Source organism: Grampus griseus (assembly GCF_964374135.1).
Source record: "Grampus griseus genome assembly, chromosome: 3".
Taxonomy (NCBI): domain Eukaryota; kingdom Metazoa; phylum Chordata; class Mammalia; order Artiodactyla; family Delphinidae; genus Grampus; species Grampus griseus.
Genome location: NC_139019.1, coordinates 59,090,461 through 59,118,042, shown reverse-complemented (window position 1 = coordinate 59,118,042; position 27,582 = coordinate 59,090,461). Strand labels below are relative to the sequence as shown.

Genomic DNA, 27,582 nt, shown 5'->3' with positions numbered 1-27,582 from the left:
AAAATCTCATTTTTTAATGTCATTTCTCTTCTAGGAAATAAACAATCTTTAATTGATCTGGTTTCATCAGTTTGCTTTTCTTCTTATTAATTAAAATTCTAAAATGCCAATTACATTCTAAAAAATAATTCTATACTTTAGAGATAAATATACAATGCAGTATTGTAATATGTAATAATGGTTAATATTGCATCACAATTCCCCATTTATTATCAAACTAAGTTTTTAGTTCTTCTCCCATGGCTTAATTATGCAGGATTTTATAACAATTAATAGCAAAATATATGTTAAATGGTCCAGCAAATTGCTTGATACATGACAATTACTCAAGTACTTTTGGGGTTGAGTACTCCAAAATGTAAGGAGGATCTGCCCTTTCTGAGGGGAAATTACATCTGTTATTAATATGGCATTTTATTATTGGGTGGCCAAAAAGTTCGTTCGGGTTTTTGTACCATCTTATGGAAAAGCCCGAGCGGACTTTTTGGCCAACCCGATATTCTGTAGTAAGAAGCTCAGCTCAAACTTAAATTATCTACCCAAGAGTCATCCATGTGTGGGTAGGACTGGAGGGGCTGTGAGGTATACTATCAATAGTAGCAGAGTTAAAACTTAGGTAGCAGTGATGTATACTCTAGCCATTTATGTGTACTCTCTCTCTTTTGTCTCATGGAATCCTCACAAGAACCTCTGAAGGTAAGTAATGCTATTGCCCCATTTTTCAGTTAAGACAACTGAGACACACAGAGGTTAAGTAACTTGCCCAAGTCACACAGCTAGTAAGGGGAAGAGCTGGAGTTCAAATTCATGTACCTTGTCCTAGGGTCTTTAAGGCAAATCACTATTCTATAATAACAAGAGTCTGTTTCTAGGAAGGTCTATAAAGGAATGTTAAGGGGCTCCAGGCGCAGAAAGGCTTGCCAAGGACGAAGGGCCAATATGAAAAGAGAAGTGAAATTTGGAGTGTTGTTCCTACTGCACTCTGTGTGCAACTTGTACCAGGATTCTAGGAAATGGATCTAAAATAGAACAAATTTAGGAAGCTGAGAATTAATTAGCTGCTATACAAATAAACCTCAAATTTCCAGTAAGTTATCATGGTAGAAATGTAATTTTTTAATTGTGGTAAACTATACAAAACATGCAGTTTGGGCTTCCCTGGTGGCGCAGTGGTTGAGAGTCTGCCTGCCAATGCAGGGGATACGGGTTCGTGCCCCGGTCCGGGAAGATCCCGTATGGGCCCGTGAGCCATGGCAGCTGAGCCTGCGCATCCGGAGCCTGTGCTCCGCAACGGGAGAGGCCACAACAGTGAGAGGCCCGCGTACCGCAAAAAAAAAAAAACAAAGAAAGAAAAAACATGCAATTTACCATTTTAATCATTTTTAAGTGTACAGAAAATATATTTCTTGCTTATAGAAGAGTCCAAGGCGAATATCCTGGTTCCTTTCATCCTATATTCTAACATTTCCTGAAGTCTTAGAGCCAGCCAGAGGGGAAAGAAAGAACAGAAAGGAGGCACACCTACTTCTAAACTCTCCTTGGCCTGGAAACAACACACATCAGCTCTGTTCACATTGCAGAGAACTAGTTCCAAAATTCCACTGAATACAAAGATGGGGTCGGGAGCTCAGAAAGATTTTTAAATGCCTGCACAGCTACTTCTTAGCACTAATTCTACATAACCGACTTCTGGGAGGCAGCTAGCTATCTCGTCCAAAGGCTCCTTCACTAAATTCCAGTCACTGGCAACATCAGGAAGCACTAACTTGGAACCCAGGTAAAAAGCATAAGACAAAAGCCACCAAAGAATCCTTCCCATTTTAACAGAGAACTATTGTCTTCATCATTTCAGCGCCACCACCTGTTTCCGCATCAACAGGCAGGACCCTAGCAACTCTGCCAGCAACAGGGGCCAACGCATTCAGGAGAGACATGGGCTGACCTGGGCTGTTTCACCCCTGCTGTAACAGGACAGCCAGCAGCAGTGCTTTTGGAAGGGGTCTGAGAGAGCAGGGCCACAGAGAGAGCAAGTGAGTGTGGGAGGTGATGGCACCTTGGGCACAGCAGTGTCTCTGAGGGAATCTGAGGTCTCAGCAGCAGGTCACCTGAGGACACACTGAGAAAGGAAGAAATCCTGAGTGAGAAAGAAAAAATGGCAAGCACTTCACGGTACCTGAGAGGATGCTCCTTGTGACTGTATGTGAGCCAGCTCCTCTGATTCACAGAAACCAGTGACGAGTAAGGCTTTGTCATGAGGTTGGTAGGAGCCAAATAAAAGAAATAGTATAGAGACCTTGGCTTTACTCCAAGGCCGCTGTGAGCTTGAAACTGCAATTCTGAAAAACCGTTTTCCTGAGAGAAAGGTCAACAATGGAGTGATGAGATAGTACATGGGAAGTACCTGAACTTATCTGAGAGCCAAGGCTGTGCAACTACATCCCCAGAAGCCACTTCCCACCTTCCATTCATGTAGCTTTGGGGCAAGAAACAGAGGTCTGCTAAAAGCTAGTGGAGGGGAAATGTGTGACACAAATTGGCTTTCAGGATCACAATCTGCCACGAATAGGATGAGTTAAGACCTGGTGTTACTTAGGAGAGGCAGTGAAAAGCTGGCTTCAGCAGGGTGGATTTGCTGGGGGGTGGACATGCAGGAGACAACTGAAAAGAACAGGGGAAACGGGTGAAGTGAGAATGAAATTTCCAAGATCCAGAATCCCAGAGATCTCCAAGGTGAACAGTTGTCAGAACAGGGCTCCACAGTCTTTAGTCTGGAAAAGTATCTTTTGGGCTTAGGAAGAGAATGGACTTCAACCTCCAGAGGACCAGATAGGAAGCTTGGAGTGCCCAGAGCAGAGCCATAGAAATGTCTGACTGTGACAGGGTGAAGAAGGCTGAAGCTTATAGCCAGAGAGTATGCGGCCTCACAACAAGGGGTGGGAGGGGACAGACGCAGGGTGAAGTGTGGCCCTAAGACCAGCAGCATCAATATCACCTAGAAACCGGTTTGAAATGCAAACTCTTTGGGCCCACCCCTAGCCTACTTAATCCGAAAAACGGAGGGTGGAGCCCAGCAAGCTATGTTTTAGTAAACGATTCAGGAGAATTTTTTTTTTTTTTTTTTTTTTTTTATGGTACGCAGCCCTCTCACTGTTGTGGCCTCTCCCGTTGCGGAGCACAGGCTCTGGACACGCAGGCTCAGCGGCCACGGCTCACTGGCCCAGCCGCTCCACGGCACGTGGGATCTTCCCGGACCGGTGCACGAACCCGTGTCCCCTGCATCGGCAGGCGGACTCTCAACCACTGCGCCAGCAGGGAAGCCCGATTCAGGAGAATTTGATGCAGGCCAGGGGACCTAGGAGACCCAAGGGATGGAAGGGAAGGGGTATATATAATGGGATTAATATCAGACTTAAGATAGACCCCAACTAATAAACAATAAGATGGAGCCTATGTTCCGGGAACCCGCCTCCTTTCACTTATCCTCCCACAGATTCTGAAATGGGAGACACCTTAAGACACATACACAGGCTGTATATAGTGAGACTAGTATTTCAACTCACGAAGTATCTTTTGTGAGACTGGCAGGCACAGATGATCACAAGGGCTAGAAGCATGGCAGCCCCAGGTAATATCGTAGAGCAGAAAACATAGATCTGTTTCACGTTAATCTTGCCATGTCTTCTCCTCTGCTGCCATCCCCCCATCAATTACCTAGGTATTCAATAACATTTTCATGCAGCCTCCTCTGAATCAGTAGCGTATCCTCACTCCCATCATATCACCCGATTCCTTTCTCATCAGCATTCAAGATAAACACACAATAAAATCTTTTTTATTCAGGGTTATTTCTCCTCTTTATTAGATCTACTAGCGTTGCAACAATGTTGTTTTGTACTTTTTTTTTTTTTTTTTTTGCTTGTGAACAACATTTCAGCCCTATTTATGGATTCATAGTGGAGCTGCCCTTGGAGTTAAAACATTTTCATATTTTTGGTAGAAAAATGCATTTCAACCTACAAACAATAAATTTACAGTTGAACTTTAGAACATGTTCATAGATGGGAGGTGGACTGATTGGCATGACCCCGCACATACAAACTGGAACAACAAAAATCTATTCAAATGGTACTATCAAGGAGATTAAACAAAGTCTATGACAACAGTGTACAAACCTGCGTTGAAATGCTGGATCTAGCTTCTCTTCCTTCTCTTCATAAAAAAAATATAGAGAAAGAAGAACAAACAAAACCCAAAGTTAGTAGAAGGAAAGAAATCATAAAGATCAGAGCAGAAATAAATGAAATAGAATCAAAGAAAACAATAGCAAAGATCAATAAAATTAAAGCTGTTTCTTTGAGAAGATAAACAAAACTGATAAACCATTAGCCAGACTCATTAAGAATAAGAGGGAGAGGACTCAAATCAATAAAATTAGAAATGAAAAAGGAGAAGTTACAACAGACACCGCAGAAATACAAGCATCCTAAGAGACTACTACAAGAAACTCTATGCCAATAAAATGGACAACTTGGAAGAAATGGACAAATTCTTAGAATGGTATAACCTTCCAAGACTGAACCAGGAAGAAATAGAAAATATGAACAGACCAATCACAAGCACTGAAATTGAAACTGTGATTAAAAATCTTCTAACAAACAAAACTCCAGGGCCAGATGGCTTCACAGGTGAATTCTATCAAACATTTTGAGAAGAGCTAACACCCATCCTTCTCAAACTTACCCAAAAAATTGCGGAGGAAGGAACACTTCCAAACTCATTCTATGAGGTCACCATCACCCTGATACCAAAACCAGACAAAGATACTCCAAAAACGAAAATTACAGACCAATATCACTGGTGAATATGGATGCAAAAATCCTCAACAAAATACTAGCAAACAGAATCCAACAACACATTAAAAGGATCATACACCATGATCAAGTGGGATTTATCCCAGTGGGATTTATCCCAGGGATTACAAGGATTCTTCAATATATGTAAATCAATCAATGTGATAAACCATATTAACAAACTGAAGAATAAAAACCATATGATCATCTGAATAGATGCAGAAAAAGCTTTTGACAAAATTCAACACCCATTTATGATTAAAAAAAACTCTCCTGAAAGTGGGCATAGAGGGAACCTACCTCAACATAATAAATGCCATATATGACAAACCCACAGCAAACATCATTCTCAATGGTGAAAAACTGAAAGCATTTCCTCTACGATCAGGAAGAAGACAAGGTTGCCCACTCTCACCACTATTATTCAACATAGTTTTGGAAGTCCTAGTCACAGTAATCAGAGAAGAAAAAGAAATAAAAGGAATAAAAATTGGAAAAGAAGAAGTAAAACTGTCACTGTTTGCAAATGACATGATACTATACATAGAGAATCCTAAAGATGCCACCAGAACACTACTAGAGCTAATCAATGAATTTGGTAAAGTTTCAGGATACAAAATTAATGCACAGAAATCTCTTGCATTCCTATACACTAACGATGAAAAATCTGAAAGTGAAATTAAGGAAACACTCCCATTTACCACTGCAACAAAAAGAATGAAATATCTGGGAATAAACCTACCTAGGGAGACAAAAGAGCTGTATGCAGAAAACTATAAGACACTGATGAAAGAAATTAAAGATGATACCAACAGGTGGAGAGATATAACATGTTCTTGGATTGGAAGAATCAATATTGTGAAAATGACTATACTACCCAAAGCAATCTACAGATTCAATGCAATCCCTATCAAATTAGCAATGGCATTTTTTACGGAACTAGAACAAAAAATCTTAAAATTTGTATGGAGACACTAAAGACCCCAAATAGCCAAATCAGTCTTGAGGGAAAAAAAATAGGGCTGGAGGAATCAGACTCCCTGGCTTCAGACTATACTACAAAGCTACAGTAATCAAGACAATATGGTACTGGCACAAAAACAGAAACATAGCTCAATGGAACAAGATAGAAATCCCAGAGATAAACCCATGCACATATGGTCAACTGATCTATGACAAAGGAGGCAAGGATATACAATGGAGAAACGTCAGTCTCTTCAATAAGTGGTGCTGGGAAAGCTGGACAGCTACATGTAAAAGAATGAAATTAGAACACTCCCTAACACCATACACAAAAATAAACTCAAAATAAAGTAGAGACCTAAATGTAAGACCTGATACTATAAAACTCTTAGAGGAAAACATAGGAACAACACTCTTTGACATAAATCACAGCAAGATCCTTTTTGATTCACCTCTTAGAGTAATGGAAATAAAAACAAAAATAAACAAATGGGACCTAATGAAACTTCAAAGTTTTTACACAGCAAAGGAAACCATAAGCAAGACAAAAAGACAACCCTTAGAATGGGAGAAAATATTTGCAAATGAAGCAACCGACAAAGGATTAATCTCCAAAATATATAAACAGCTCATGCAGCTCAATATTAAAAAAACAAACAACCCAATCCAAAAATGGGCAGAAGACCTAAATAGACATTTCTCCAAAGAAGACATACAGATGGCCAGGAAGCACATGAACAGCTGTTCAACATCGCTAATTATTAGAGAAATGCAAATCAAAACTACAATGAGGTATCACCTCACACCAGTTAGAATGGGCATCACCAGAAAATGTACAAACAACAAATGCTGGAGAGGGTGTGGAGAAAAGGGAACCTTCTTGCACTGTTGGTGGGAATATAAATTGATACAGCCACTGTGGAGAACAGTATGGAGGTTCCTTAAAAAACTAAAAATGGAATTACCATATGATACAGCAATCCCACTACTGGGCATATATCCAGAGAAAACCATAATTCAAAAAGACACATGCACCCCAATATTCATTGCAGCACTATTTACAATAGCCAGGTCATAGAAGCAACCTAATTGCCCATTGACAGATGAATGGATAAAGAAGATGTGGTACATATACACAATGGAATATTACTCAGCCATAAAAAAGAATGAAATTGGGTCATTTGTAGAGACATGGATGGATCTAGAGACTGTCCTACAGAGTGAAGTAAGTCAGAAAGAGAAAAACAAATATCGTATATTAACGCATATATGTGGAACCTAGAAAAATGGTACAGATTAACTGGTTTGCAGGGCCGAAATTGAGACACAGATGTAGAGAACAAACGTATGGACACCAAGGGGGGAAAACGGCAGGGGTTGGGGGTGGTGGTGTGATGAATTGGGAGATTGGGATCGACATGTATACACTGACGTGTATAAAACTGATGACTAATAAGAACCTGCTATATAAAAAAATAAATTAAATAAAATTAAAAAAAAAGTCCACATTGATCTTTAGTGGATGTGTGAAAAATAAAGATACCTTGAAAATGATGAATTAAATTTAAAAATTATTTCATTAAAAAAAGAATGTGTGGTACATATATAATGGAATATTCCTTAGCCATAAAAAAGACTGAAATAACGCCATTTGCAGCAACATGGATGAATCTAGAGATTATCATACTAAGTGATGTCAGACAGAGAAAGACAAATGTTATATATCACTTATATGCGGAATCTAAAAAAATAGTACAAATTGACTTATTTACAAAACAGAAACAGAGTCACAGACATAGAAACAAACATGGTTACCAAAGGTGGCGGGGGGATAAATTCAGAGTATGGGATTAACAGATACACACTACCATATATAAAATAGATAAACAACAAGCACCTATTGTATAGCACAGGGAACTATATTCAATATCTTGTAATAACTTATAATGGAAAAGAATCCAAAAAAAGAATATAAATGTATAACTGAATCATTTTGCTGTATGCCTGAAACTAACACAATACTGTAAATCTATACTTCAATTTTAAAAAATTATTATAGTAAAAAAAAGAATTGCATAGATTCTCATCACTGAGTTGAATTACCCGTGTCTGCAAACCTACCCTCAGAAGCCCTAATGACCCAAGAATATAACATCTGTAGAGCACTCAAAACATCAGTGGGACTCAAGTAGTATTGTTCTGTGAAAAACTAATTAATGTGCTTCTTGCAGCTAGTCCTAGATTGTTTTAACAGGAGAAAGAAATGATAAGAGTAAGGAAGTTTTTATATGGCTAGAGGATGCTAACAGAGGGGTTCAAGGGCATGTCTTTATAATTAGGAAGAACAGAGAAGGCTGATGATGAGGGTTAAGAAACAAACTCCTTTCTGCCATAAAAATCCAGGGAATGCTGTGTAGCAAAATGCAACTGTGGATTCCAGGGAATCAAAATATTCTGAATAAGCTCTTATTCCACTACAAATACCCACCCCTGCACAGCGTTGCCATGCTGCCTCATCTGCAGACCACTGTGCCCACAATGCCCACCACCTCCCTTTGTCTTTGCTTATCGACAGTCTTTCTCCCTCTGCTGTCCTTCAGTTAAATGTGTTCAATGAATCTATCTTTTTGGCTCTCAGTGTGCGCTGGGATTCTAAATAGACTATGCAGTCCAGCTACAGAAATTCTATGTGGGGACATGCATTGTAAGCCACTTTCCCCAAAATAATCTACCATGTTCTTTGCACACCTTCCTGCCGGAACTCAGATTTCACCATCAAGTCACTTTTCTGATTTAGAAAAACAAGAGCATTGTTTCCAGAAGGCCAGTACTCGTAGTTCATAAGGAATGGACCTCTCTGGAGACTTGTGCCTCTCTCATCTTTGGAGGCTAAATTACTATGTCAGCCACTTGTAACCTGGAGAAAGAAGGTCCAGCCTGAGAGGCTGTGACAAAGGCAGGTACCTCTGAATTGAGGAGTAGAGGATGAAAAAGAAGGGAAGGAAAATCTGTGAGTCCAGCAGTCTTATGGAAAAACATCCATGGGGTTAGTTATAATGTATCAAGACCTTAGGGCACACCATGGCAGTCTCACCCAAATATGGTCCTAGCAAGGGTTCTGACCCTGAAATCTCTCCCCATCTCCACCCCTTTTCCTTTTCCCTGGACTTCTCTTTATTTGACACTTTCTCTCTCTTTCCAGGTTGGCAATTCCAAGAAAGCAAATATAGTTTTCTCTAGATCTAATTTATTCCTCCACAAAATGAAAGTGATAGACTAGATTATGGTTGCTATCCTAGAACAGGAGTCATCAATGTTAAAGACTTCCAGGTCAAGGAATGTTCCCTTACCGTCCTAGCTAAATAAATAATAGGGTGAGGAGACAGGCTTTTTAGATGAGTCAGGGATGACCTGGAAGATAAAGAGGTTTCAAATCAGTCCCCTAACCCAGGCTTAGCAAAAATACCATGGGTTTCAGCTCTTTCCAACAATAATAACTCAGAGATGCTAAGAGCCATCTTAGGTTCATGCCTTCATCTTGAAGAATGTTAAAACACCAGATCTAACAAACCCGAACCCTTTGTACTTTTAAAAACTGCAAAGTACTTTCACATACATTGCTTCCCAACAGATTCGTATGTCCATCTGTATAGATCTAGTTGTGATATTAGTTGGAGGGATGGCTATAAGAGATTGTCCCAAAAATACAGGGACTTAAAGGAAAAAAAGAAACAATTTCTTTGTTTTCCTATATTATAGAACTGGCAGAGTTCTATTCCACCTGATCATTCAGCCCAACAGAGTGGGGAAGGAGAAGGCTTAGAGCAAGCATAACTAAGGTTTTAAATCCCATTTCACTTCCACTCATATTCCATCACCTCACTTTACTGCCAGGTAGACTGGGAAATGTAGTCTACCTAGGCAGCCATGTGCTCAGAGTTGATGATTTTACTATGGAAGAAGGGAATAGATTTTTGATAGATAGATAGATAGATAGATAGATAGATAGATAGATAGATAGACAGACAGATATAGGTTCAGGTTCAGGTTTAGCTTTAGATTTAGACTTGGTAGATTCTATTATTTTCTCAACTTTAAAGAGATGAGCTTAGGCTCATAAAGGACACAAAGCTTCCGCAAAGTTGTACACCTAGTACATGGTAAATTTGAAAACTCCGAGATAGATCTTCTGAATTTAGGGGAGCTTTGAATGTCATGTAATACCAAGGAAGGTTTTTGAGGAAGAAGTGATGTAATCCAAATTTAAGAAGATAATTTATAAGCAATGTGAAGAGTGAATTATAGAAAGAAGAAATAAAGACCTGCAACTAGAGAAACAGTCCAAATTTAGCAACAGCTTAACCTAAAACAGTGGGGATTAAAAGGAAACATATCAGAGCAGAGGTTCAGAACTTAGGGCCCATGGAAAGGCATCTATATGGACAAACTCAGTAGTCACTTCAGTAGCATTTTTCTGAAGCCTCTCCTGGTTTTCCTCCCACTTCTCCAGCCCCTCCTTCTGTCTCATTTGCTGGCTCCTCCATTGCTACCCAACCTCTGAACATTAGAGGAATCCAGGGTTCATTTCTAAACCCTCTTCTCTACTCACTTTACTCTCTCCCCCCAGGTTGTCTCATCTAGTTCCTTAACTTTAAATTGCACCTTATCAGTTATTTATTACCACAATAAATCTACATAACAAGCTACCCCAAAGCACAATGGCTTTAAGCAATCAATGTTCATTTAGCTCCTGACTATGCAGGTTGGCTGGGTGGTCCTGCCATCCTTGATTGGACTTACCCACCTGTCTGGGTGTCAGGTGGCTATAGACTGATCTAGGATGGCCTCAGCAGGGATGATCAGGCAACTCAGGTCTACTACACTGTCAACTTCCACTAGGCTAGTTGAGACACGTTCTCATGGTGATAACAGAGGGCAAAAGCAAGCCAAGCCAATCAACAAGCATCTTAAAAGCCTCTGCCTCCATCATGTTTCTTAACATCCCATCTGCCGTTAATGAGAAGGCATGGCAAAGGACACTGATATAGTAAGAGATGAACAATTGGAGCCATTTTTGAAATCCTCCACAATCTCTACATGCAAAGCCTCCTTGATTTACGTATCTGTGTCCCGACCTCTTTTCTGAGCTCTAGACATATATGTCTAATGGCCTAATGGACAGTCACTTGGCTATGTCCAGGTATTACAAACAGCATATTTAAAAATGAACTTTTGATCTTTTCCTTTTAAAACCTGATCCTCATCCAGTGTTCTCTTTCTCAGTAAATGTCATCCACCCAGTCGCTCAAGTCTCAAACTTGAAACCGTAGTATCCTTCTTAGCACTTCTCTCCTTCATCTCAAATACAATTCATCAAGTCCCATCAATTCTACTTCCAAAATATATCTTATATCTGTCATCTTCTCTCCATCTCCCTTGCAACCCCTCTATTCTAAATTGTTTTCATCTCTCTCCTGAACATCTAAAAATATCCCAATGGACTTTAAGTAAAATCTCAAACCCTTAACATAGAACCCTCACTTCCATCTGCAGCCTTATCCTGTACCTGTCCCTACTTCACTAAGATTACTTGCTTTTATTCATCATCCAGATATAATAAGTGTTTTCTTACCTCAAGGCCTTGGTCACTGTATTGATTTCCTAAGGATGCCATAACATATTATCACAAAATGGGTGGTTGAGACAACAGAAAAATTTTTAACATCTTTACTGGAGTATAATTGCTTTACAATGTTGTATTAGCTTCTGCTGTATAACAAAGTGAATCAGCTATATGTATACATATATCCCCATATCTCCTTCCTCTTGCGTCTCCCTCCCACCCTCCCTATCCCACCCCTCTATGTGGTCACAAAGCACTGAGCTGATCTCCCTGTGCTATGTTGCTGCTTCCCACTAGCTATCTATTTTACATTTGGTAGTGTATATAAGAGACAAGAGAAATTTATTCATTTACAGTTCTGGAGGTCAGAAATCCACAGTGTCACCAGGGCTATGCTCTCTCTGAACACTCTAGGGGAAGATCTTTCCTTGCCTTTCTAGCTTCTGGTGGTTGCTGGCAATACTTGGCATCCCATGGTTTATAGATGCATCACTCCAATCTCTGCCTCCCTTTCTCCCCTGTATCTCTTCTGTGTCTAAATTTCTCTCTCCTATAAGGATACAAGTCATTGGATTAAGGCCCACCTTAATCCAGTATGACTTCATTTTAACTTGATTATATCTGCAAAGACCCCATATCCAAATAAGGTCACATTCACAGGTACTAGGGTTTAGGACTTAAACATATCTTTTTTGGAGGATACCATATAATCCATAACAGTGATGCTATTCCCAACAGAACATTTTGAGTGATAAGGACATGGACTTTGGAGCCCAGACTGCCTCAATTTGAATGCCAGTTTTGCTCTTATTAGCTGTGTGTGCCTAGACAAGCCACATAACCTCTCTGGGTTTCAATTTTCACATCTTTAAAATGAAGATGGAGACAGAGTCCAAGTCACAGGGAGAATCTTAGAATTAAATGAGTTAATTTGTACAGTGCCCTGAACACAGAAAACATTATATGTGTGTTTATTAAAGTTCTTTATATACTCATCCTTCAGGTCTCAGCTTAAATGTACTTTATGACACAGACATTTCCTGATTTCTCCTCACTTCAAACATAATTCATAACTATTTATTCATTTGTATTGTTAATTTGATGTCTGTTTTCCAATTAGACTAAATTCCATGAGAGCAGAGTGTGTCTATTTTATTCACCACTCTATTCCTAGCACCAATAAAATGCTTTGCATCTGATGACTGTTAGATAAATATTTGTTGAAAGAATAATTACGCAGGGTTCAAGCTGGCAATTTAATTTTCGTGGGTTTGTGGAGGGTTTTAGTCTCCCTCTCTCTCTTTGGCTCCACCTCTAGGAACCTTCGAAAAAGAATCTGTTCTAAATTCATAACATGGAGACAGGTTTGTTCTCTTTCTCGATGTAGCTTCACAGAAGAATGGTGATGCCTTAGCCAACAGTTTTCTATGAAAATCTGCCCCCCAAAGGGACAGAGAAGAGAAACATGGAGCCAAGTACAGGAGGGCACAGGGATAGCGAATCAGAAACAATTACAGTGTAAGGGGTCACCACATGGTAATTCAATTGAAAAACAGATTTTGGGACCAGGTATGAATTTGTATCTATCAATAGGAATTTGTCCTTTATTATAAGCATGGGAAAGGTGGGGGGCAGAGAACAAACATAGCTTATGCTGAAGAAACTGCTGGTGCTCTTCTTACTTCATTGCTTGTATAAATAGAAGTCTGGCTCCGTGAACAGGTAAGTAGGTGAGACCCAGGTTATGCCATTTCTATCTGCAGAAAAAGAAACGGATACCTCATCCTCCAGGTAACACAGGGAGCCTGAAAACTCACCGGGATCTCATTACTTGCTCTCTAGATTGGGGCACTCCCTTTGCCACCTGGATCCTAACGTACCTCTAGCCGTTATGCCAACATAAGCTGAAAGACTAGTTTTTTGATGTTTATGCGATAGGTATTTTAGATATAGTAAGTCATTTAATCCCCCCTACAAGCCTAATACCATTATCCAAGGTGACAGTGAGTACGTGATACAGCCAGGATATACTTATGATGATTCTAAGTCAATACTCACTTCGCCCGAAGGGCTTGCCTTGCAATCTGACACGTTTGAAGTCACTAGTAAAACCTAGTCCAGCAGTTTCTTAAAGCCTGGTCCGCAGACCCCTGCGTCAGAATCACTGTTGGTCTTTGTTAAAAATTCAGATTCCCTGGCCCTGCCTAAGACTGAAGGAATCAGCAGGTGATTCTGCTGCAGGGCACCTGTGGAAGCAGATGATTCACATGCATGAGGACCACACGCATAGGCTATGGGCATTATCGCACAGACAGCTGTATAACATCCTAGGGGACTTCAGCCCTGCTCGGCAGTCTCTAACCAAACCTGCTCTCAGAGCCGCCTGGTCTCCCGCAGGCGCAGAACGGAACTGATCACGGGCTCCCCTACGCTGGGCGGGTCTCCCTAAGACTCCTCCCCCTCTGAACAAGCCGATGCAAGGGGCGGGGCTCTCCCTAAGAAACTTAATTCCGGCTTCTCCCTCCTGCCCCGCCCCCGGATCTCAGACCAATCAGACGGCAGGTTGCTGAAGCTCGGGGCCAATGCTCGGGGCCGTCCTTATTTACTCCGTGCAGTTTGAAACTGTCAGGTTGCTGCTGAGGAAGTCGCTGGACTCGTTGTTGTCTCAGCGGCGACGCGGAGACAAGACGCGGAGGAAGGAGTCCGCGTTTGCGGAGAGCCGAGGTGGTGGGTAGCGGCGCCGCGGGCGAGCCCCGCGCCCCTGGCGGAGGCACTGGAGTGGGGTTTAAAGTGTCTCGGCCTGGGTTGGCGCCCCCGGGGATCGGACAGGACAGGGCTGGGGGCATCTTCCCCAAACGCGGGCCCTTCAGCTGTTCTGCGGGGCGGCAAGGGTCGAGAGGTTTTTTTCCCTCCGAGCCGTCCCGGAAGAGAGGGCAGGAGTGAGGGGTGCCTGAAGTATAGCGGTATTGTCGCTATAGGTTCGGGTCATTTAAAACGTTAGGGGGTAAAATGACCATGGCTAACCCTTTGTTTTTTGGGGTTTTTTTAAACATCTTTATTGGAGTATAATTGCTTTACAATGGTGTATTAGTTTCTGCTTTATAACAAAGTGAATCAGTTATACATATACATATGTTCCCATATCTCTTCCCTCTTGCAACTCCCTCCCCCCCACCTTCCCTATCCCACCCCTCTAGGTGGTCACAAAGCACTGGACTGATCTCCCTGTGCTATGCGGCTGCTTCCCACTAGCTAGCTATTTTACGTTTGGTAGCGTATATATATGTCCATGCCACTCTCTCACTTTGTCACAGCTTACCCTTCCCCCTCCCCATATCCTCAAGTCCATTCTCTAGTAGGTCTGTGTCTTTATTCCCGTCTTACCCCTAGGTTCTTCATGACCTTTTTTTTTCTTCTTAGATTCCATATATATATGTGTTAGCATACGGTATTTGTTTTTCTCTTTCTGACTTACTTCACTCTGTATGACAAACCCTAGGTCCATCCACCTCACTACAAATGTCTCAATTTCGTTTCTTTTTATGGCTAATACTTTGTTTTAAAGTAAGAATTCGATTAACACAGGGGTAAGAGAAAGTGATTGAAGAGAACTTGTAGCCCTTTGCTTGCTCGCAGCTGCTTCTCCCTCTGTAGTCCCTGACGTGGGGAGGGGCTGGCGCACCCCCTCTCCTTGCCTGCAGCTAAGACAGCTCAAGGGCGCAGGGACGTCACCCTGCTGCCCGCTCGCACGTTAATTCACTCTGCCTCTTGGAGGTTAATTTGAATTCCCGGACCCTCTTCCCCTATCAGCCAGGCAATTACCAAGATGTAATTTGATTTCTCTGGCAATAGACAAGGGCTGGGAACTTTTTATCTCGTGGTTTCTGATATCTTGGGTTAGAGAATACTGAAATTTTAGTTATCTGATGTACATCTGCTTCCCATCAAAGCAAGTTTCATTTTTCTCCTTTGTCTCTGAAACAGTAAGGAAAATGCTACTTTTGGTAGAGTTTTAGATAATCTGTCATGCCTTGTTGGCATCAAAACAGGGCAGATGGAAGATTTATAGCATATTTTCCAAAAGTACAGTAGTTGTTTTGTGTCTTCAGTGTGTATATTCAGAAATCCTTTTTGAGGTCTGACCATACTTCTCAGCTTATTTGTCTTTTAAATAATCAGCACCCCCAACCCCTGCCCCCCTTATTACCAGTCTGCAAACACATCCTAAAGGAAGAAGGGAATTGAAATAGAAGGGACAAAGTTACCACAGTGGTGGATTTGAAGTCCGTGAAGCAGCCATTCCTTGCTGCAGATGTATGTGCTTATTTTATCCTCCCTAATTGGCTTAACTAAAGTCAGTCATGCTGAGATTTCATTTACTTATCATGTCTCCACACAGTAATGCTCATTGAATAAAGTTGAAATTTCCTTTCCACAGTCTAACCCCAACCTATGTTTCCATTCTAATATTGCACTTCTCCCTTGTATCTGCCCTTTCTATTTCATTTTCTTCATCTCTTGAGCCCACTGTGATTGAGGCTTGTTCCACTGTCCACTGAAATTGTTCAGGCTAAATGCCCCAGCAACTTCCTGATTGCCAAATTCAAGGGACTCTGTCAGATTCTCATCTTCCTTTGGCATCTGTTTCTGACCACTCCCTCCTGGAAGCTTTTGTGATGCTGTTCTCGTTGTTCTACTCTTCTGACTTCCTTTTCCATCTTTGCTGGCTCTTCTTCACTTCCCCTTTAAATATTAGCGGTTCTGATTTTAACCCTCCTCTTGCTACACTAGTGGCCCTTAACTTCACTAAGGTTATAGTACCCTCTGGACACATATTGGAAGCTGAGAATCCTCTTCCTAGAAAAATACACATGTGCTAAAAATATTGCATACAGTTTGGGTGTAAGGACCTCAGAATAAGCACTCTCTCTCACACTCCTTTTCATAAGTGATCTTATCCTCTCTCTTTATTCAGCAGTTTCCATTATGCTGACAATTCCTCAAAATGAATCTCGAAACATACATCCAGTGCAGGACTCCCACCTTGCTTAACTCCAGAAAGTACCATTCACATTGTAGCCATTGTGAATGGCAGTCCTTGGAGTTGTGCATTGCATAAGTGGTGTGCCCAGATACTGCATACCGGCAGCCTCACTTCCTTGCCTCGGAGGCACCTCATACCCAACAAGTCTGATAGTGAGTCCATTACCCTTCCTCCCAACCTGCTTGTCTTCCTGTATTCCTTGCCTTGGGGAGTAGCACTACCATCCATCTAGTTGCAAGCCAGAAATCTGGAAGAGATCAACATTTCCTCCCATTAACCCCTTAACCAATTGTTGATCGTGATCTCGAATTTCCACTGCCATAACACAACTGTCTCACAGGCATAACTCCGTCCACTTCCCATTGCTGCCTCCTCCATTCAGGTCCCCATTTGCCAGAGGGAACATTTATCTCTTGGACTACTGAAGGTGGTTCTCCGTTGCTCTTTCTTCAGTATCCCACCTGTCAAATCCATCCTGAAAGCTGCCAGAGTGATCTTTCTAAAAGACAGGCCTGATCATGTTATCACTTGTTTAAGACTTCAATAACTTCTCTTAGAAGAAAGACGAAACTTTTTAACATGGCATAATTATGATCTTCCATGATCTGGCTGCTCCTTACCTTGCCTGTTTCATCCTTAGCCAAACCTTGCTTTGTACCCTTTGCTTTAGCCTCACAAACTACTTGCAGTTCCTGGAGTGTGTGGCCATGCCTCATTGACTTTGCTTATGCTGCGCTATTGCCTTGCATATCCTTTTATCTTTTATCTGTCTTTCAGGTCTCAACACCCTGATCGTTTATTCCCACTCCTTCACACCCTCATCATCCTACCCTGTGAAAAAGGCTACTCTGACCTCCCTACTTTGTGCCTCTGTTGTTTTAGGATCTAACAGCACTTTTTTCATCAGTCATTTCTAATATATACATGTCTGGCCCTCCTTACAGATTGCAGAGTCCTTGAGGACAAGGACTTCTTCATCTTACCTTTCTCACCAATGTCTTACATATAACTGGTGTTTGGATCATTTGAATAGTCATAATATGCCTTTTAAGGAACTTATGTACTTGTTACTACCAGTACTGTTATTATTATTTATTTTTTTGGTTAAGACCTTAAACAATTTTTCTTTGCATGGTATTAGAATCTGTTGTTCCATATAGGCTTGCTTTTCTTAAAATAGTATTCCCAAAAGGTCAGTTCGCCAAGCAGAGAATTTACACAGGTGGTTCCTTCTCTCTTGGTTTAGTATCTTGTGGGAAAGGATGCAGCACCTAGGTCCTCACACACTGTTGAACAGTGATCACACGTTCTGATTCTCAGCAGCCCCTACCATGGCTTTTTCTGGGGAGCCTCCATGTTTTCTTTAACCTTTCATGTATTTGTCTCATCTCCTTGACTACATTATAAACTGGGAAGTGAGTCTTTGTCTTTCTTGCCCAGTGATTTCGTCTGTGGGTGTTCAGTATGTTGAATGATTTTAACATATGGAATGGTTATTGTTTACAGGGTAGGATGTTATTACACACACATATATGTATATAGAAAACATTTTACTTTAGTTTAAATATTGCAAAAAACAAACTGAAGTTAGCTTCTCCTGTTTTATAGTATTTGTACAGAATGTCATCAGATGAGGAGAAATGCTCGCCTCCAGTTTTGCACAATGAATCCGACCGAGGCAGTTCTGTCTCTTCAGATCTTCAGGTAGGAAGACATGTCTAAATTTGTCATGACTTATTTATTTCAAACAAGAGACAATATGAGGGAAAACTAGGAATACATTTTTCATTCATTCATGCCATTTACAATTATAATGTGTATCAAATTATAATAATATCAAACTTTGGGAATTATTTTACAAACCTTGGGAAATACCTTACATTGTTTTAATTAACCTTTCAGAAAATAATCATGAACGCTTCCAGCATTCTCTGTACAAAGGCTTCAAACAACACAGTGAGAGGAGAAGCTGGAAATCTGAAGAAATATTTTTTCTTGAAATTTTCTCTTTGTAGCTCTCTCATGTGAATGCTGCTTTCACTTTAATGCAAATTAATCCAATGTCAAGCCATCCAGAGTTCTGGGGCCCTAGATTCCCCAGTGTTCCACTGTTGGTTCTGGCCCCTGTTGCCATACCATTCAGCACCTGCTGGTGCCCAGGACCTGGACAGTGACAGGTACATTGACTACAGAAGGCGTGGCTTTTATATGAAATGTTTTCAATTTCTTTTAATTCTAAGTGTTTTATCATCAAAAATATGGATTCAGATTTCTAGAGTAGATTTTAAATGCGAGAATACGGACACGGTATATCTTGGGTTTTATGGTTATATTACTTAAGAGGGGAAAAGCTGGATGGTATGTTTATGCCTAAGTAGAGTAAGTTGTTACTGGCACTGCATAAGATGACAGAAGCTTTAGGGAAATATTTTATGAAACAGATGTGTTCCTTTAATTGAAATAACAGGTTTAGGAATTGGGAAGCTATTGGAAAAGTATCTGTGTGAATATTTACTAGGGTAAAAGTGGTCTGGAATTGTGACTTAGATGTCTCATCCTTGCCTTCCCTTTGGATGTTACCTCTCCCATATAGTGCTATCTCTTTAGGCAACAGTGTTGTCCTGCACCCTTCATCTCTGCCATATCCAAACTTCCTTCAGGAGAGAACTGATTAACTTATTTATACCTGTGATATTGTGTTATAATAAATAGTTGGTCTTCATCCCATTTCTGCCACAGAGCTCCTAAACCTATTGGAATTTCCTAACTAGTGAGAATGATGGTATCTTTTGTTATGTTGATGATGTGACTTTTGGACCTCGCCTAAGGATGGGGACTGGTTGCCAGGAGAGACAACCATGTTATCAGAGGGTTGAAACGTTCAGTCTCACCCCCCTGACCTCAGGGAGAGGGTCTTGGAAGTTGAATCAATCGCCAGTGGTCATTGATTTATTCAATTATGCCTATTTAATGAAGCCTGCATCAAAACCCAAAAGGACTGGGTTTGGGGACCTTCCAGTTGGTGAACACGTGTAAGTGCTGGGTGACTGGCCTGCCAGGAGAGGGTACGGAAGCTCCATGCCCCTTCCCCATGCCTTGCCCTGTATATTTCTTCCATCTGGCTATTTCTGGGTTATATCCTTTTACTGGTAATCTAGTAAGCAAAATGTTTCTCCGAGTTCTGTGAGCCCTCTAGCAAATTACTCAAACCCAAGGAGTAGGTCTTTGGAACCTCCAGTCCATAGCTGGTTGGTCAGAAGCACAGGTGATAACCTGGACTTGCGACTGGCATCTGAAGTTGTGGGGTGGGGGAGGGCAGTTTTGTGGGACTGATCCCTTCACCTTTGGAATCTGATGCTATCTCTGGTGGAAAGTGTCAGAATTGAGTTGAATTATAGGACACCCAAGTGGTGTGTAAGAATTGCTTAGTGGTGGTGGGGAAAAAACTCACAGGACCTTTAATACTAAAATGTAAACACCTTATAAGATCTTCAGACTTCTTTATCACACAAGCAGCACCCAAAGACTCAAACTTAGAATAAGTGCTAATGATAAGCATGTGACAAGGTGTGAAGTCACTGGCTACCACACAGCTCATCACTCTCGTGTCATAAGGAGGGACTGACCCCATCAGATGTGCTTGAGTTTGAGTGGCTGGTAGTTGGTGTGGACCACCTATGTCATAGTTGTGTGCTCACCTGTACAGCTTACTTGAGCAGATGTGTACAGGTGTGAAATTAAAATAACAACAAAACATAAACTTGTACAGAGCTACAACCTTTCCAATCTATGACACATTCACAAGAATTTGACATCAATGGCAGAAGGAGCTTTATTCCAACTAACAAACAAATTTAATAATATACAGCTTCTGGCCTGTTAAAATTTAGTATATATGTCACCTTTGATAGTGTATGCTCTTTTATTAATTTTTTAAAGAGTTAAATAGCTTAAAAATGAAATATGAAGAAAATATTGTGGATTCCCTGAAGTACCTTCTTGGAAACTAGTTTGAAATGTATTGATATTGACTACTTACATAGTCTACAAGGTAGTTCTGACTTCAGAATTCTGACTGCAATTACATCTATTCTTTTGGGAAACACAAGACACTATGATATATTCATGGCCAGAAACTTGAGTGTGTTTAGACAGTTAAATATTCTTGCTCATAGAAAACAGGGAAAAAGTAAGGGTTGCTAATTTTCAAACACCTATAGCATATCATAACGGTCTTACTAAGGTAAGGTTCTTTCTTTCTTTGCTTTAGACAGAATCTCTGTTAACTCAATTCAGCAGATATTTACTGTGACACTTCAAGGAGGTAATTTTTAGCATCATTTTTCTTCATCCTGAAGGTGAATCAAATAATAAGACAGTTATGACCAATGAAATGATGATAGTAGAATTTTCTGTATCTGAACTAAACTTTTTATGGAGAAAAACTAATATTAATTCTTTAGAATAATGATATTTTATATTCTTGAAAACCTTCCCCCCATTTTTACTGCAAAGACGTTCTCTGGGTCCATGGCATAATATCCTTAGAAATTACTCCTGAATAGGAATATTTGTTGCCTCAGTGACCAACCCCTTTTGAATGGAGACTAAGTTCCAGTATATTTTTTACTTCACTGATAGAGTTTTTTGGTTTGCCTAAACAAATATCTAACTATCTATATTAGGAAATTCCACTTTTTTTTTTTAACTTGAGGAATATTCCTGTAAGGTCTACATTTCATGGCATGCTTTTTTTTATCCTCCTTTGGCATGTGCCATGGTGTGCCAGCAGGTAGAATGAGGGTTGGCATTGTGTTCTCTTTTTATCTTCAGTATTCTTTCTCTCCCAGTATCTCTCATACTCTTTCCATGCTTACATATGAAAAGAGACTCAGGGTTGTTGTAGAATTGGGTGGGAGCAGGGATTGATCAGAGCCAAAACCACTTTTCATCCCTAGACCTTCCTGTTGTGGAGTCTTTGGGAGCAGCATCTTAGAACTAAATTTCAGAAAAGCAGAGAAATTGCCATGTCTTTTCCCACCTGCAAGCAGCTGCCAATTGAAAGAGGGCTCTTCTGTGTTGTAGATGTTGATCGGCTTCAGGAAACTGCTCTAGGTAATCTGTGTTACCGTTTTAAATTGACATGCTGAAGGAATATGGGTACTAAGGCCTTAGCACTAGAAGAAATTTGGGTAGGTATATTTGTTGGATTTTTTGCTTGTTTTTAAGAAGTTTTACTTACTACAAGAGAGTGAGTAAATGATGAATGAAAAACATAAATCAAAAGTACACATTCCTTACTATCGTTTGGGCATACTGTTTTGGGAACTGAAGTAGAAAACATCTTTGTGCCTTTACCATTCTTTTGCCTGAGTGTGCCTTGTGACAGGGATATAATACATTATTTATTGTTGGCTTCTCATAGGAAGAGTATGAAGAACTGCTTCGTTATGCTATAGTGACTCCAAATATTGAATCAAGTGCTTCACAGCCGTCTCATTCTAAGGGAGAAGTGGTGCCAGATATTAGAATTCCTACTATAATTGATGATATTCTTCAAAATCCAGGTTATGTATATTTTTCGAGATGTCTCTTCATTTAAGATGTTACTGAGTTTTTTAATGTTGTTGACTTTTGATTGTGAAAATACTTCTCCAGTGATTCTTCTCAATCAACAGTGTATAATTTGGGGGAAATTTTACATTTTAATACGTTTTTCTTGGCTCTTCTATAACAGTTGGATTTTTATTTGAACTTCATTTAGCTATTTTATGAAAAGTCATAAAATTAGAGCAACGGAGTATGTTGCATCTCTGTACTTGTTACAATGGTTTTATGCCAGGAGACACTGGAAACGAAATGCCCAAGCCCCCAAATTAGAGATGGTCTATAGGTAGCCCTCAGAACCCCTTAAGTTCACGAACCATGTGCTAGGACTTTGTCAGCAGTATTTATACGGGCCTGGAGGACTGTTTGGATTGTTACCGCAAAGGTGAACCCATTTTTGAACTGTGTCACTGATAGAATTGAGAACTAACACAAACCAGGATGTGTGTTGATAGATGAGTGAGTGAAAGGTAGAGAAAGGAAGATAAAGCTCCTTTTACCAATCTGTTCCTTATTTGATACAAGATTCCAAACAGCTCACTCAAAACAAGTGTTCTTTCAAGGGGCACAGATAGCCCTCCTAAAACAGCCCTGATAATGGGCAGTTATCAACAATAAGCATAACTCCAAGGATCCCTTGTTGAAGCACATGACACAGCCTAGTCAGAGCCAGCAGGCTCTTGGGTTCCTGGTAAGTCACAGCCCTAGTGTCTGTTGTTCCTCTCCCTCTGTAGACATGGAGTTTTCATTGCTCCTCAGCCTACGACACTGGATCAACAAATAGGACCAGAACCTCAAAACATACATATTTCTTCTACATATTTCTTCTAACACTGAAACGTACTAACACTGAACACTTTCTGCCCAAATTCTGTTGATCTTCAAGAGATATGACCCTTGGATTTATTCATTCTCCATCAGTGATCTCGACCATGTTTTGATTATATGCACTTCCTACTGAGCAAACCCAAAGTGCTGAATACTGTCTTAAAGCAATCACTTTGGACCCAAGAACCCTGGTCTTTTCTAGCATGTAAGATAGTATTCATTTGTTTATGCTCTGCCCTTTTCAAAAAGGACTTGAGATCTAAGCATACAACATGCAGTGAGTTTAGATATCCTAATTCACACACAGACTTGGTTAGAATGGACTATGTAAATTTATCCCATTCTCTTTACTCTTGGTATTGCCGTTGCTTGTGTTGAAGTTGGCAAAGGCTCTGTAAGCCTCTGACACAGCCATCCTTGTGAGGTTTTTTTTCCCAGTTTCCTTTTCGCCATGTATTAACTAAAGGTTTCTGAGGTGCAAGTAAAGAAGTCCCTATTTGGGGGGAACCAGTGTCACTTTAGTTTGAATGCAGCTAGTGAAAAGCAGCAGGCCCCGGAAATATCCAGTGTTGTAGGATAAGACAGCTTTTCTAAGTTCTAATGTCATTCATCCACTTACTCTTTTAGTGTGAATTGAATGCCATTAGTAAACTGAATTCTTTTTCATCCATATTTTTTGGGTGAATTGAGCTTATTAATGATACAATAAGACTTTTCAAGTCATACTTTTTTTTCTTCCTATTCTTTGTCTTAATGTTCCTGTATCCCAGCATACTGTATTTTCCTTGTTCTAAAATCTGACTTGTGTACAGCTACCTTCTTAAATTAGGTGTGTGTGATTAGGCATTCTACATAAGACTGGTTAGGTTTAATTAAAAGAAAAATCTCTTTCTTTTCAGCAGGAAATAGCCCTGCAGTAAGAGAAACGAGGATGGAAGTTGGAAAAAGATGTGATTTAAATATTTCAAGTCATTCAAAGACAGACGGTAGGACTTTTCCTTAGCTTATTTTTATTAATATACAACGTTCTGTGCTTGGTGAATATTATCCATGTAGTAAGGGGAATAATTGCAGCATATTACTTATTGGCAGGATTTTTAAATGCTATTATTACTAATTTATTAAGTAATACTATTTAAAATAATTTTGGGGGCTTCCCTGGTGATGCAGTGGTTGAGAATCTGCCTGCCAATTCAGGGGACACAGGTTTGAGCCCTGGTCCAGGAAGATCCCACATGCCGCAGAGCAAACTAAGCCCGTGCGCCACAACTACTGAGCCCACGCTCTAGAGCCCGTGAGCCACAACTACTGAGCCCACATGCTGCAACTACTGAAGCCCACGTGCCTAGAGCCCGTGCTCCACAACAAAGAAGCCACTGCAGTGAGAAGCCCGCGCACCGCAACGAAGAGTAGCCCCCACTCGCTGCAACTAGAGAAAGCCTGTGTGCAGCAATAAAGACCCAACACAGCCAAAAATAAATAAATAAATTTATAAAAATAAATAAATAAAATAAAATAAAATAATTTTGGGGACTTCCCTGGCAGTCCAGTGGTTAAGACTTCACCTTCCAGTGCAGGGGGTGCAGGTCCAATCCCGGGTTGGGGAGCTAAGATCCCACATACCTCACAGCCAAAAAAACAAAACAGAAGCGATATTGTAACAAATTCAATAAAGGCTTTAAAAATGGTCCACATCAAAAAAATCTTTAAAAAAAATAAAATTAAATTATTTTGTAAGATGCCAGATACTACAATTAAGACAGGTTAATGCATTATAATGTGTGGCATTTTTTCTTAAAGCTGCTAGATTAGAGAGCAGATTTTTTTTTTTAATATTTATTTACTTATTTTGGCTGTGCCGGGTCTTAGTTGCAGCACATGGGATCTTCGTTGCAGCATGTGGGATCTTTTAGTTGTGGCATGCATGAGGGATCTAGTTCCCCAACCAGGGATCGAACCCGGGCCCCCTGTGTTGGGAGTGTGGAGTCTTACCCACTGGACCACCGGGGAAGTCCCAAAGGGCAGATATTTTAAAAGATTTAATGGGATATCATTTTGGCCAATTTAATTTTTTTCATAAACCAGAACATCATTTCCCAACTTTCAGGCATCCATGTACAAACCTAATGACTTTTGTCCCATCTTTATACCACCTGTCCTATCATTTAGTGTTTTTCTTTAGCTATATTCATTTTTAGCTTAAATTCATTTTAAAAGGAAAATTTATATCTGTCATTATTGATTATCGCATAAAAATAATATATACTTGTTACAATTATAAAGCAATGGTTAAAATAAATGCAACTAAAACAAAGTTGTTAAATTTTGACCGAATACTAGTAGTGATGATATGTTCAGCCTGAAGTCTGTTTTTTCTTTGTTGAAGGGTGAGATTAGCAAGTGTTAAAGAGGTTGTAAAAGCATACTAACACCAGACTGAAACTTCTTCTTTGACGTAGAATAATAAAAATAGACTTTTCTTACTATGTGATTCAGTGTTATTTTATTTTATTTTATTTTTTCGGTACGCGGGCCTCTCACTGTTGTGGCCTTTCCCGTTGCGGAGCACAGGCTCCGGACGCGCAGGCTCAGTGGCCATGGCTCACGGGCCCAGCCGCTCCGCCGCATGTGGGATCTTCCCAGACCGGGGCATGAACCCGTGTCCCTTGCATCGGCAGGCGGACTCTCAACCACTGCGCCACCAGGGAAGCCCGATTCAGTGTTATTTAATGTAAGGACCATTTAAGCCACCATATAAGAAATGCCTCTATCCTTTAGTTTTCTCACTTATAAATGGAAGACTTGGAGCCTCCCACATTCTTAAGTTAATGCTATTTTTTAAAAGGTGAGTATATATTTAAAAACAACAACAAAAAAGCAGAGCCATGCTTTTTCCCTGAGTGCAGATCTAATTGTAGTAAAAGAGAATATTCATGTACTTTGTCATTCTGCCTTTTTCTTTGGGTTCCTTAACCATCTTCAGAACAAGTAGGTAGTGTTTCATTGTATGACTAGCCTGAACCATTTTTTTGATACATTTTTTTTACACAAAATATATGTATTAGGGAATGATTTTCCCTTTTGCAAAGTATTCTGGAAAGATTTACTTTTAAGTAACAAGTTCTATAGTAGATTATTCTTTGTTTGATACATTCAGTAAGGAAAAGAGGAAAGCCCTTCAGTCTTGGTTATTAGGACCCTTATAGTAAAAGTGTGAGATACATGAGAAGTTATGATGAATAGTCTGTAATTCCAATATTCATGTGTGATAAAATAGTAACTTTTCTATTTTGTGCTTTTTAAAGATAGATACCAATTCTCTTTCTAGCTCTGGCTCTCACACCAACCCCCCATGTACATGGGAAGGAGGTGGGAGTGATGTACATATGTACATACATATATATAGTTACATATATTTCTCATCTATATGTTGAAGGCTCACAGGGTGCCTTACAACTGAGTGTTTGATAAACTAAACTAGTCTCTTATAGTGTTGAATTTTAGTAGTGTTAAAACCCACCCCATTGTTTTACATAAAGTAATAATGACTTATATACAGCCACTCTGACCTTGGTCAGTTACTTAACCCTTTCTAAACCTCAGTTTCCTCATCAGTAAAATGGAGATAATAATACCTTTTTCTTAGAGTAGTGTGTATTATGAGCTCATCCTTATGACGTTTTTATTACAGGAACATGAAAAGCACTTAGTAAATGTTGATATGATGATGTGAATGATAATAGTTTCAGCTCAGGCTATACCTAGGTATATGAAACATCCTTATTTGGGATAGAGGTCATTTGTGGTTGGGGGAGGGAAGTGTAGGAGACTTCTTGTGCTGGTCAGTCCTAAATCAGTGACAATACTGAAATTTAAAATAGCCAGATTCAGTACACTGAAAGTCCATTCTCTGCATTTTCCTCAGCCTCCATAGATAACTGACATCTTGTAGGCTTCCAGTATAACTCCTTACCAATTTGGGTTATTTTCAATTTAGCTAACCACTCCAACTTTTCTTTTCTTCTAGGGTCATCACCAGTGTCGTCCCCAAGGAAGTCACCTCACCTGGTTTTGGACTTCTTCAGTTCGAATCTTTTAGTTGACTCTTCCTCACCAAGGTCTAATTCTAGTCCTGTAGATGCCCATGAAGTAGTTGGGACCGATTTTCTTATTTCTGATGAAAACCTTCAAAAGATGGAAAATGTGCTTGATCATTGGAGTTCAGGTCTTAAGGTATTACAGTGTTCACTTACAATTGTTTAATATGTAGTATAGCAGTTTTGCTCTTGATTGCACTGTTTATTCTTCTTTTCTTTGAATTAAAAAGTTAAAGAAAAACAAAAAAACTTTAGTTGCCTTAGATCAGTCCAGTATCTTAAATCTATGCCTCTCAATTGTTAACATCCATATGAATCATCTGGGGATTCTGTTAAACTGCAGCTTCTTATTCAGTCGGTCTTGGCCATGGTCCAAGATGGTGCATTTCTTTCTTTTTTTTTTTTGAAACGCACATAGTTAGACCTGTACCACTTTTTTAAAAAATTTTTTATTTAGTTTTATTTATTTATTTTTGGCTGCATTGGGTCTTCGTTGCTGCACATGGGCTTTCTCTAGTTGCAGTGAGCGGGGGCTACTCTTCATTGCTGTGTGCGCGCTTCTCATTGTGG

At 40.1% G+C, this 27,582-nt stretch overlaps 1 protein-coding gene across 3 annotated transcripts in view; it reads left to right on the top strand.

Annotated features, from left to right (window-relative positions):
- The first annotated feature begins 14,050 nt into the window (after nt 1–14,050).
- The window catches only part of POC5 (POC5 centriolar protein), a 36,460-nt gene continuing 22,928 nt past the window's right edge, over nt 14,051–27,582 (top strand). The window contains exons 1-5 of one of the 3 annotated variants that reach the window (XM_082652319.1): nt 14,051–14,163; nt 18,089–18,184; nt 21,906–22,047; nt 23,818–23,901; nt 26,943–27,148. In XM_082652319.1, the coding sequence (XP_082508445.1) occupies nt 18,101–18,184; nt 21,906–22,047; nt 23,818–23,901; nt 26,943–27,148 (516 nt within the window). In that variant the 5' untranslated portion in view covers nt 14,051–14,163; nt 18,089–18,100. Of the gene's footprint in view, nt 14,164–18,088; nt 18,185–21,905; nt 22,048–23,814; nt 23,902–26,942; nt 27,149–27,582 lie in introns of all 3 variants that reach the window. The other 2 variants (XM_082652317.1, XM_082652318.1) reach the window with 2 other exon arrangements.